The following is a 12,933-nucleotide window of genomic DNA, read 5'->3' as shown; positions in this document are numbered from 1 at the left end:
GTGGATTGCCGACAATGCTTCGAGCAATTTGTCCACCAGTCAGTCTTCCACGCAGTCCACCCATGTCACCGAAATCGGCACTCCTCCAGCTCCTGCACCTCAGCCTCCTCCCCCCCAGTCTGCCCCCTCCCAGCAAAATTTGCCATTTGAACCGGCATACTCTGAGGAACTGTTTTCTGGACCATTCCCACAGTCACAAACCACTTGTCCGGTTGCTGATGAGCAATTTTCCGATGCCCAGGTTTTCCACCAGTCGCAGTCTGTGGGTGATGATGACCTTGTTGACGTAGTGGAAGAAGTGTGTAAAGAGGTGTCCGACGATGAGGAGACACGGTTGTCAGACAGTGGGGAAGTTGTTGTCAGGGCAGGAAGTCCGAGGGGGGAGCAGACTGAGGGATCGGAGGATGATGAGGTGACAGACCCAAGCTGGGTTGAGAGGCCGGGTGAACACAGTGCTACTGAGACGGAGGAGAGTCCTCGACCAGAACAGGTTGGAAGAGGCAGTGGTGGGGCTAGACGGAGAGGCAGGGCCAGAGCTGGTGCATCAGCGCCAAATGTGTCAACTAGTGAAGCTCCCGTGGCGAGGGCTCCTGCGGCGAGGGCTAGATTTTCAGAAGTCTGGAGGTTCTTTAAGGAAACACCGGATGACCGACGGACTGTGGTGTGCCACATTTGCCAAACCAGGATCAGCAGGGGTTCCACCACTACTAGCTTAACTACCACCAGTATGCGCAGGCATATGAATGCTAAACACCCCACTCAGTGGCAACAAGCGCGTTCACCTCCGGCCGTGCACACCACTGCTCCTTCCCCTGTGTCAGCTGATAGTCAGCCCCTTGCCCAGGACCCTGCCACAAAAACCCCATCGTCGCCTCCACAATCCTCCACAGCATCCACCAGCGTTCAGCTCTCCATACCCCAGACGCTGGAGCGGAAACGCAAATATAGTGCAACCCACCCGCATTTTTTTGGACTGCCACATACAGGCACTATCCAAATTGAATTGTCTCCATAGCAGCCTCCACACGTTGTCTCCATTGCTACCTCCAAAAGTCGTCCATATAGCTGCCTCCATACATCGTCCCTTTATCAAACGAGGTTTGTCAGGCCGAAATTTGGGTTGTTTTCATGGATTCCACATCAAAGTTGTTAACTTTGTCGCCACCCTGCTGTGTTATCCACAAAATACACTGGCAAACTTTTACCATTTACGGATATTATTTCAGCGCTTCTTGCGCATCTGTTTACATTCCCCTCACCCGCCATATCCCAAACTTATAAGAACGCTACTACACTTGATCTTATATAAAAGGTTCTTAGAAGTGCTGTTTGGGGAGTAGCCTAGAGACAGGGGCTTGGATTGGCGAAAGCTCGCCTGGCAGCGGAGCGGCAGCTCCATGCCAAGAACCAACTAACATAGTTTTAACTGCAGCACCTTTAATCTACTACTAGTTCACTGCCTCCATACATGCCCGCCTTATCAAACGTGCTGTGTCAGGCAGAATTTTGGGTTGTTTTCATGGCTTCCACAACAAACTTGTTAACTTTGTCGCCACCCTGCTGTGTAATCCACAAAATATACTGGCAAACTTTTACCATTTACGGATATTATTTCAGCGCTTCTTGCGCATCTGTTTACATCCCCCTCACCCGCCATATCCCAAACTTATAAGAACGCTACTACACTTAACTTGGTGCAGGCTGGGACCGAGTCTGACCCTGGGGCTGGTCATATACTGCCGACGCAGAGGATTGCGGGGCCTACCTCGGTCCAGGTCTCAAAGGCCTACTATACCTCCAAATCCTCCCACCCCTCCTCCACCTCCTCCTCCTCCGAATTACCATCCGTGGGCATGGCGCCATCAGTCGGTAGCTCTAGGCACAGCAGCAGTGCCGTTGCTAAGCGACAGCAGGCGGTGCTCAAACTGCTGAGCCTAGGTGATAAAAGGCACACCGCCCAAGAGCTATTGCAGGGCATTCCACATCAAACTTGTTAACTTTGTCGCCACCCTGCTGTGTAAGCCACAAAATATACTGGAAAACTTTCTTCATTTACGGATATTATTTCAGCGCTTCTTGCGCAGATGTTTACATTCCCCTCACCCGCCATATCCCAAACTTATAAGAACGCTACTACACTTGATCTTATCCGAAAGGTTCTTAGAAGTGCTGTTTGGGGAGTAGCCTAGAGACAGGGGCTTGGATTGGCGAAAGCTCGCCTGGCAGCGGAGCGCCAGCTCCATGCCAAGATCCAACTAACATAGTTTTAACTGCAGCACCTTTAATCTACTACTAGTTCACTGCCTCCATACATCGTCCCCTTATCAAACGAGCTGTGTCAGGCAGAATTTTGGATTGTTTTCATGGCTTCCATGTTAACTTTGTCGCCACCCTGCTGTGTAATCCACAAAATATACTGGCAAACTTTTATCATGTACCGATATTATTTGAGCGCTTCTTGCTCACCTCCTTTGGTTCCTCTCTGCTACCCATTGGTTTGAAGCATGAGTCCATTTAGGGTATGTCGCCATGCCACTCTCTAGCCTTCCGCTGCTGCCGCTGCCTCTGCATGCCGTCCCCTATAGTGTCAGGGTCAATTATTGGATGTTTTAAATGCTATCTAGCTTCATTCTGTCACTCTGTCATGGCCATGCTGTTGCCCATAATTTTGGCATAATGGTGCATTTAAGCAGCCTCAGAGGCATCCATGCATGCTGCCCCTACTGTTTCCTGTCCATTTCCGTGGTGTTTCCATCCTTTTCTGAGGTTCCCAGGTGTTTGGCCAAGCTTCCCTGTGCAGAGCCTTGGTCCCCTTGAAAAATGCTCGAGTCTCCCATTGACTTCAATGGGGCTCGTTACTCGAAACGAGCACTCGAGCATCGGGAAAAGTTCGTCTCGAATAACGAGTACCCGAGCATTTTAGTGCTCGCTCATCTCTAATTACAATACAACAACACAAGTAGAAAATTACAACTAAGGTGATATTAACACATTTTCAGTAACATTTGCAGCATTTTTCACACCTTTTACTGTGAGCTCCAAATGACACCACTCCTTTAGTTTGGATGAATATGATCACTGAGATACCAAATGTATACAGGTTTATTACCGTATGTTTCAGTTTAAAAAAAATTAAATACTTTTGTACAAAAAACCTTTGCCATTTTGCTATATTCTGATAGCAATTATTTTTTATACTTCAGTGTACAGTCCAAAGTAATTTTTGTGGCCCAAACTGACGATTTCATTATTATTATTTTGGGTCTCTATGACCTATTGATCCACCATGTCATTAGATCAGGCCCGGGAGTTTGTTTTAGATTTTAGGCTATCGTTCAGCACTTTCCAAAGAATTTTTTTTTTTTTTTTTTTATCGCCATTCAGGGTACTTAAATGTAGGTGTTAGCGTAATACAGCTGACCAAGGCCAGATTATAGGGTGGGTGGCGCCTTGGGGCCCCCAATACTTTGCCCTTAAAGGGGCCCCCACCAACTGTGGGCAATTTGGGCGGTTGCATGGTCGCCCAATACATTTGGCTTTTCTGATCCAGCTGTTAAACTAGAAGTCAGTTCAGAGAACAGAGTGGTAGCCAATAGACTTGTGTCTATGGCAGAGTGAGGGAACAATACGTTCCCTGCGCTGCCATAGACACGGAGTGCCCAGGACATTGGTGTCTGCCCCTGGACCCAGTCATCTAGAAATAAGATGAAGTCAATGTGCATCGGGTGAAGGTGAGTATAATTTTATTATTTTAAATGGGGCTGAATAGTATTTATAAATGTGTTACTGGGGGTGGCCCTTTTTTTAGCTTTGTATATAAATGTGTTACTGGGGGTGGCTCTTTGTATATATATATCTGTTACTGAGGGTGGCATTGTGTATATACATGTGTTACTGTGGCCCTTTTTTCGTTTTTGCATTTTCATTTTTCACTCCCCACCTTCAAAAATCTGTAACTTTTTTATTTTTCCATGTACAGAGCTCTGTTTGGGCTTGTTTTCGGCGTAACAAATTACACTTTATATTGATGGTATTTATCATTCCATGCCGTGTACTGGGAAGCAGGAAAAAAAATCAGAATGCAGTGAAAATGATGAAAAAACACACATTTTCTTGTGGGCTTGCATTTTACAGCTTCTACTGAGCGCCCCAAAATCACATGTCGATTTTATTCTTTGGGTCGGTACGATTACGGGCATACCAAATTTGTATAGGTTTTATAATGTTTTCATACATTTAAAAAAATTAAAAACTTCTGTACAAAAAATTCTTCATTTTGGCACAAATAACTTTTTCATACTTCAGCGCATGGAGCTGTGGGTGGTGTCATTTTTTTTCGACTTTTGATGATGTTTTTAATGCTTTCATTTTGAGGACTGTAAAGGCTTTTGATCACTTTTTATCGAATTTTTTTATATTTTTCAAAATGGCAAAAAAGTGGCATTTTCGACTTTTCAATTTCTGTTACGGGGTTAAACGCTGGGAAAAATCGCTAATATATTTTGATAGATCGGACATTTTGGGAAGCGATGATACCTAAAGTGTTTATGATTTTTACTGTTTATTTATATTTATATCAGTTCTAGGGAAAGGGGGGGGGGGTGATTTAAACTTTTTATTTTTTTTCACTATTTTTTCATATATTTTTTTTACCATTATTTTAGATCCTCTAGAGCAGTGATGGCGAACCTTTTAACGGCCGAGTGCCCAAACTGGACCTAAACCCCCCCCCCCTATTTATCACGAGGTGCCAACTAAAAATTAACTTATTGCTCCCTGTTCAACCACTTTCAATCATATTGGCCTCCTGAGAACAGCAACACAGTGGAAAGATGGAAAATTTACATCTCTTCTTTCCAGTGTCCCTCTGAACACAGAGAATCGTGGGGCCAGCAGGAGGTCCTCCAAAGATAATTCAGCCCTGTCTACTCATTCTCCCTCTTCCTACAGTCCCAAGTAGGGAAGGAAGTATCAAAATATGACTGAAAACAGCATATTTTAAGTTTCTTGGAACAGCAGGAAGATTCTTTGAGTCCTGTCTGGTGTGCTGGGGCGATGGCACGGGTGCCCACAAAAAGGGCTCTGAGTGCCACTTCTGGCACCCGTGCCATAGGTTCGCCATCACTGCTCTAGAGTAATACTATAGTATTGCAGTATATAGCTATTTTACTGTGATTTTTAATAGCCTGCTCGGGAGCTCTCTCCATACACCCTTTGTTGCACGAGGACAATATAGTTCGTCCTCGGTTGGCAAAGTGTTAAAGATGACCTGTCACTCCTGAAAAATACCCCCACCAAATATGTTCCCCCTAATCTTGTCCTCAGCCCCTTTATATTTATTCAATTTTTATTAAAATTTTTATGTGTAAACTTAGTTTTAAACGATCCGACCAAATAAGAGGTCGGATTGTCGTACAGGTCCCCTAGCAGTCGGCCGTATTCATGAAGGGGGTGGCCGACACCCCCCCTCCACACCCCTGTCAGTCAGGGACCTGTAAGAATTGCTGGCAGCAGCGTATGTATTTCACAATCGCTGCCGGCTCTATGCGATGCGGTGCGCTGACAGCGGCCACAGAGGTGCTTATTCACAGCGCTGGTTGAATGTTCGGACGATCCCAATATGCAACAAAGACTTACCGGCTATGGAGAGGGCTCGGCTCAGGGTATTTTAAGATTGTACTCAAAATTAGTTGAATTATTTGGATGATATCTTTTGTTTTTAGTTATAAATTATAAAACTAATGGTTTTTTTTTGTTTATAATTACTTTATTGACACATGCATAAAACAGAAGAGCATTACAAATCAAGGAGCATTAGTTGAGGTACATTAGAGGTAACAATGTACATCATTATGTAAATGTTCGCCATTCGTGAAGAGTTCTGCCTGAAAGAAACAACCTTAAAACCCCAATCCAAACTTTTACATATAACAATAGTAGTGTCAGGAGTGGAGTCAGCAGAGCAATATAGTTGAAGAAAAACGAGTATAAGTAGAAAAAGGTAACCGCACTCACCAGTTCCAGTGTCGGAAATGAAATACTGTATATACTCGAGTAAAAGCCTACCCGAGTATAAACAGAGGCCCCTAATTTTGCCACCAAAAACTGGGAGCCAGTACCCAGTAGTATATAGTCAGCCAGCCACCATGTAGTATATAGCCAGCCTGCCCCCATGTAGTATACAGCCAGCCAGCCTGCTCTCTGTAGCATACAGCCAGCCCACCCAGCATAAACTTAAATACTCGCCCTCCGGTGTTAAAGAAGAACGAAGAAAGAAGAGGAGCTGCGGGGAAGACAGAAGAGGAGCTGCGCCACCATGGGGGAGCAGCGCTGAGCATCAGGGACACCGAAGGGTGCGTATATAAGTTTATTTTTTTTATTGACTCATGTATAAGCCGAGGTGAGGTTTTTCAGCACATTTTTTTTGTGTTGAAAAACTCGGCTTATACATACACATATACATGCACAAAACATACAGGAAGGTAACTTGGCAAGCCTCAGCAACAGGGCCGTTGCACGCGCTATGGCGCTTTCTAAAGCGGTACCACACCAATCCTTAAACAATGTAACCTACGACCTGCAACATCTACAAAACATTGTTTAACCAGTATAAACAGTACATACTTCCACAAAATGCTGTGAAAATATGTTTAATACATGAAAACAGGTGATAATAAAACGAAGGTGGGAGGACTACAACTCCCAGGAGGCGCAACAAGTCTGCCTAGTTCCAAACCAGGACATGGAGTTCTCCCTCTCCATTAAAAACAAAGGAAAAAGGACATCAATTAAATGTAATTTGTACCAAACCTTGTCCGCTACGCATACATATCAAGTACCATGCAGTACCATACCATACCATACATATCAAGTCCCTTGTGTAATTCATACCAGGTATCAAATCGCCATCATCCTATCAAAAATAAACGGCTAATAATATATTTTAAATACTTGGCGAACTTGGCGATAGACCGTCGTGAGGTACTCTGTGATGGTTCTGATGACAGAATTGTTGGACCCCTCCCTTCTCCCCCACCCCCGTCCTCTTCTCTTCCCATTCCCCCTTCTACTCCCTGTGATGCTTTGCCCTCATTGCGAACTGATTATGACTGTACCTGTACTAGTATGGATAAAAAAATGACTGTCATTAACCTTACTGATTTCGTTCTGTCTGATAGTTGTCTATCCCTCCTTACAAAAGGATTAAATTATGCACTAGTAGAAAATTTTGACTATACCAAGTTTGAGGTCGATATGTTTAAGGCTACACGAAATTGAGAAAGTGTTTTTACTGGGTTTCATCTCCCCCAGTATGTCCGCGGAGAGTAATCTATTATTGGAAATTGGGGAAGAGAGTACCACAGTGGAACCCTTAGTGAAAACAGTACTGGAGATGGTGGTATAGTTGGTCATACTTAACTCTTAATCAGCCAAACATAGGAGGGAGTGACCGGCATCATAGTAAAGCAGGACAAATAATACATGTGTATAGGTAAAACAGACCGAGAATTCTGCAACAAAGATGGGTCTAGAATAAATGAAGCTCACCCATATCACTGGTAGCAGCACTGGAGTATCGAGGGTAACGCTGTTCCCGACATGCGTTTCGGCTATACCTAGCCTTCGTCTGGGGGTAGCGCTAATCGGGTGCACAAAAAAAGCAGAACCTGATAACGTACCTTCAACATTCAGCAACTTGTATCTTGTCCATTCTGTGAGACCTCAGACTGGAGGGGTTTTCAGTTTGTCATTTTATTAGTGCTACATAAATCCAAACAGTATGCATGGTGCTGTATAAACTATGAAGTTATAGTGGTGAACTTAAAACTGCAGCTGACGAGTTGGAGGTTTATATTACAACAAAATGCGGAAAATTAAAACTTACTCTTGTATTTAGAAAGTGGAGGCCCTTTATGAAGGAGCAAAAATATTCTCTCTGCAGACTTCACTTTTCTTAATGAGTCCAAGTCAGCATTTGCGTTGAAAAAAACTTTTCCTGGCATAGATTCAACCTAAAGACAGAAAGAGTTACGTCTAAACATATAATTTTAAAGGCCTCCTCTTTTGACAAATCTGTTTTTATTAGATTAAAACCATATTGGATTGTTATAGAACCTTTTAGCCCCATTCAAACATCTTGACGTAACTGTAAATCAAGGTGTGGAGGAAGGTTTGCTTACCGCACTTTGACAGCTGACCCTCAAAGTGTCAATGTCACAGGGCAAAGTGCTGTACCCAGGAGCCTGGGTCTGCTAGCAACTAGGAAGGCACTAATCATAGTGGTGGCTTGCTGAGGCATCGCTCAGTAGCCAATCAGATTGTGTTAATATGACAACCCCGAACCAGAAGAAAGCTAGTTTTTTTCCGCATTGGATGGATTCCACTTGCAATCCATTTTGAAATGTGAAGCAACCAGAATTGGGAAGGGCTTGGGGTCTCTTTATATGGTTATAACTTTTGAACTCTGTTACTTATCTAAATGATTCTGAGAGAGTTTTTTTTTCCCCACATGTTGTACCGTACTTATTTTAAGGGTTAATTTTGAATGATAAGCTTTGCGTTTATTTACAAAAAAAAAAAGAAAAAATGATGAATTTTTTACCACCTAAATAAGTTGCCGAATAACATTTCCCATATGTCTACTTTATGTTTTCATAATTTTTGAAATGTCTGGATAATTTATTTTGACGTCACGCGGCTTACAAATCGAATAGCGATTTTCCGAATTGACTATTTTGGGGATAAATACTGTTTTAAATAAAATTTTACATATTTAGCATTAAAACCTCCCTATATAACCAATGTGGCCGTTACTTGTTTTATGGGCGCACAGTGAGGCACAGTAGGGAAGGAGGGACCTGCAGCTGCCAGGATTTTAGTTTCCTCATTGGCCCCTTTTGAAGGCTATAAAATTGTCGCTTTTTTGTTATTGGGGAAATGTGACGGCATTTTTTTTGCGGGATGAAATGCTTTTTCCAGTTTTACCATTTAGGGGTTGTTATCCCCTATTGTTGAAAATACGATTACGGGGATACCAGACATGAATATTTTTTCTTATGTTTTACTAAATTTGTCAAATAAAACCCTAATGTGGGGGAAAATCTATCATTTGTGCATCGCCGTCTTCCAAGTGGCATAGCATTGTTACGTCTTTGGCTATGGAGCTGGTTGATGGCTTATTTTTTGCGGGAGATGTTGTACTTTGCAACAGTATCATTCTGGAGTACATATGTTTTGTTGATCACTTTTTATTGCATTTTAGTGGGATTCAATAGGTAAAAATCATAATTTTTGGCAGATTTTTCAAGGTTTTTTTTTTTTTTACACCATTCATCGTACAGGTTCAATAGTTATTTAGTTTTATTCTATGGATTGTTACAAACGCAGTGATACTATATATGTGGGGTTTGTGTTATGATTTAGACTTTTTTGAGCGTTCTATGTCTCTTTATATGTTTTGGGGCTTATGGGCATTTTTAGTGATTAATAAAGTTATTTTTTATTGAAAAACATTTTTTTTTACATTTTTTACTTGATCCACCATGGGACGTGAACAAGCAATCATCGGATTGCTTGTTCATGGTAATATTCTGCAATACTTATGCATTGTAGGGTATTAGCAGTGTAAGCCTATGCACATGCATAGGCTGACACTGTGCCTTTAAGATGACGTCACAGACGCCATCTTAAAGGCACTGCTTCCAGGCATCTCTGGGGTCCCGATCGGACCCCAGAGATGCCACATCAGCGATCGGCGCCCCCAAAGACGGCACGGGGGCGCCGATCGTGGGGGGAAGACACCCGGAAGGCAGGCTAAATGCTGCAATCGCGTTGACCACGGCATTTAACGGGTTAAAAACCCGCGATCGGAGCCCATTCCGGTGTAGATTACCGCTGACATCCCGTGACCCCCGATGCCGGTTCGAGTCTTTGTGGGAATATCCCTTTAAGTAATAGCATGGTCTAGGTGGCCGGCCAGTTTCTGAGGAGTCAAAAAAGATTGTGCACCCTTTAATTAATACATGAATTAAGATTACTTTAATTGTCTTAATTGTCTATTAAGCACAGAAAACACTGGCTGTAATGATTTTCTTGCATACATCTCTCAGACAACATATATACGACTATGAGTCTTTTGTCTCACTGAAGTTTATACTCCTACTCTCCTAAAAATAGTAAGATTAGTATAGTCCAGTGCGCCTTATATATGAATCGTACTTACAGACAACAGCTGCCTTGAACTGTGCACAGGTCTGCCACCTGCTGGTCATTCATCCTTATAATCAGGTGCGCCTTATATATGGACCTAGACATTTTAGCAGGCATTTATTGATGGTGCGCCTTGTACTCCGGTGCGCCTTATAGTCCGTAAAATACTGTACAACCTTTCTGGAAAAAATGTTTGTTCAACCTCTGCTTCAGTGTACAGAGCAGTGTACAGCACATCACACAAAAAGGAAGAGGATGCATACAACAACCAATTATAAAATTCATCAATAGTTTATTCACAAAAATACAAAAAACTTAAACACAAAGGACAATTACGGCCGCTAACACTGACTGGCATTGTTAGCTGCCATCTGTGTAAGTGAGACGTGGCTGGGAGAATTTCCCAGCGCACGCCGCACTTTGACCCTGGATGCGCGGCAGCGCGGTGACGTCATCACGCTGCCGCGCATCCCTTGCCAGTCTGCGCGGGCGGCTGCAGTAGCAGCAAGAAGAAGGGAGAGAGGACGTGTCAGCGTCAGGTGAGTAAGTTACTGTTTTTTTATTTGAATGCCGAGGTGAAGGGGGCAGTATAGAAGATGCTGGGGACCTCCTGTATAGAAAATGCAAGGGGGAAGGGCAGGATACAAAATGCAGTCTGAGGGGGCCCAGTATGGAAAGTACAGATGGGAGAGGGACAGCATGTGAAATACAGGGGGACCACGTGAGGGGGAAGGGGCCCAGTATAAAAAATGCAGGATGGAAGTTGCAAAGGGTGAGGGGGGAGTAGTCAACATGCAGGGGAACAAGAGGTGGATTATCCCAGTATTATTCCATTAAGGTAATACAGGTGGGAAGTAAAGGGGTGCAGTATCAAAAATACATGGTGACAGGGGAGGGGGGGGGTTAGGAGGGTGGTATGGAAAATACAGAGGGACTGTGGGGGGGGGCAGGATGAAAAATGCAGAGTGAAGGAGCAATACTAGGAGAGATGGGATTAGTCTAGTAAGGAAAATAGCTGGGAGAAGAGATGCGGAGGGGCAGTATAGAAAATACTGAAGGAAGAAAGGTGGCCAGGATTAAAAATACAGTGATACAGCAATATGCAGCAAACCCCATGTCTGAATGAAGAAGGCTCACCATGTGAGCCCTCTTCATAAATCCTTAACAGCTTGCTGGCTGAAATATCCATCAGTGAGTGTTAAGAAGTTAAAGGGAACCTGGCAGCAGGGAGTGTCGTAGTAAACAAGTGCAACATCCCCCACCGGGGCCTAGCCCTTGCGGTGAGGCCTGGAGTCAGCCGGGGCCCGCAGTACCGGAGTGGCTGGCGGTTGCGGCCTAAGCACGCTATTGTCACGGTGCTTGGTACGGGGGAACCGGAGGGCTGTCCTACAGCCTGGCAGGTCTCCAGCAGGGTGGTGTTGGCAAGAAATGATGAGGGAGAGGCTGCTATAGCGGATCTCCCTGGGGCAACCCCTTACTGTCCCGAGTGTGAGTCTCTGGGTGATGGACAGGGTGCCGGTGATGAAGGCAGCCGTATTAGCAGGGACCAGACGGAGACAGAAGTTGAAGAAAACAACTTACAGTTCTTTATTTGAACCGGCAGGAACCGCAGCAAACGTGCCTTTAACAGGTAGATGGAGTGCTGAGATGTGAGTTGGAGGGAGCCTCAGGAGATAGTTCACCAGCCTGGATGTAGAGGGCAGGCTGGGAAGGCAGCTGTGTCCTGGTAGGAAGCTTCAGCTCGTCCTGTAGGGCTTCAGGTATCACCTTTAAAGGTAAGATGATACCCCTTTCCTCACTATACTAACTCTAGTCTTAGACTCCACTCTTCAGAGGCAGGGGCTAAGCTCTTCCTGCTCTGGTATGGGCTAGACAGAGATTTCTCACTCACTCACTAAATAGACCTACTAGAATAGTCTCCAGAACATTCCTGGCCAGGGGGTTTTATTACCTCCCTTTGGTCAGGTGGTGGCTGCTCCTCCAATCACATCTCAGCTTACAGAGCACAGGATGTAACACATATCATTGGACAACTGGACTTTTACATCATATACAGATTTAACTTCTGCCTTGCCAGGCAGGATTAACCACTGCAATGTCCCCTGTGTCCTATAAGGACCATGTAGTGTAATGGGATTACATGCAGGTGGGACGTATTCGCAAACCCTACCTCGCCATTGCATCGGCGAGGGTGTTGCACAAGCTTCATTACCTTGTACAGTATTTAATCCCCATCCCTTACATGTACTCATTAATGCAGTGCGCTGTTGCAGCATGGAAAATGTAAGTGTAATCCATGTGGTAAGGAGCATGAAAAAGTCAGGGAGGGGGGAGTAAAGTCAAGCTTGGCACACCCCGATCCACTGTGATTAATGCCTCAACATTCAGCCTTCTGCCCCCTAACTTTGTCATGCTCCTTACCACGTGGATTATACTTAAGAACGGGTTAAATGTGTCAAGATACCTTTCATAATTTGGGGGCTCTATGTAATAATAGAATCAAATAATGTTGGGAAATTATCTAGAAATTAATAAATAGGTGATTGGAGGGCACCACATTTTAATTTATTAGGGGTACAGTATCATTTATTTAAGGGCTATAGAGTATTAATAAATTCAGGTTCGCAATATAATTTTTGATATATGCAGGTGGCACAGAGTGGTTTAATTTTGGGGTTATATTTGATAATGGAGGGGGCAGTGTGGTCAATTAGGTTATGGGGA

The 12,933-nt window shown here is 44.0% G+C and overlaps 1 protein-coding gene across 1 annotated transcript in view; it reads right to left on the bottom strand.

The window, feature by feature from the left end:
- THUMPD2 (THUMP domain 2 tRNA and snRNA guanosine methyltransferase) overlaps nt 1–12,933 on the bottom strand; it is a 46,392-nt gene that overhangs the window by 30,529 nt on the left and 2,930 nt on the right. The window contains exon 3 of the mRNA XM_072140745.1: nt 7,886–8,012. Coding sequence (XP_071996846.1) covers nt 7,886–8,012 — 127 coding nt within the window. The remainder of the gene's footprint in view (nt 1–7,885; nt 8,013–12,933) is intronic.

This window comes from Engystomops pustulosus, chromosome 3 (assembly GCF_040894005.1).
Source record: "Engystomops pustulosus chromosome 3, aEngPut4.maternal, whole genome shotgun sequence".
Classification (NCBI taxonomy): Eukaryota; Metazoa; Chordata; class Amphibia; order Anura; family Leptodactylidae; genus Engystomops; species Engystomops pustulosus.
This window is presented reverse-complemented; position numbering and strand designations above follow the sequence as displayed.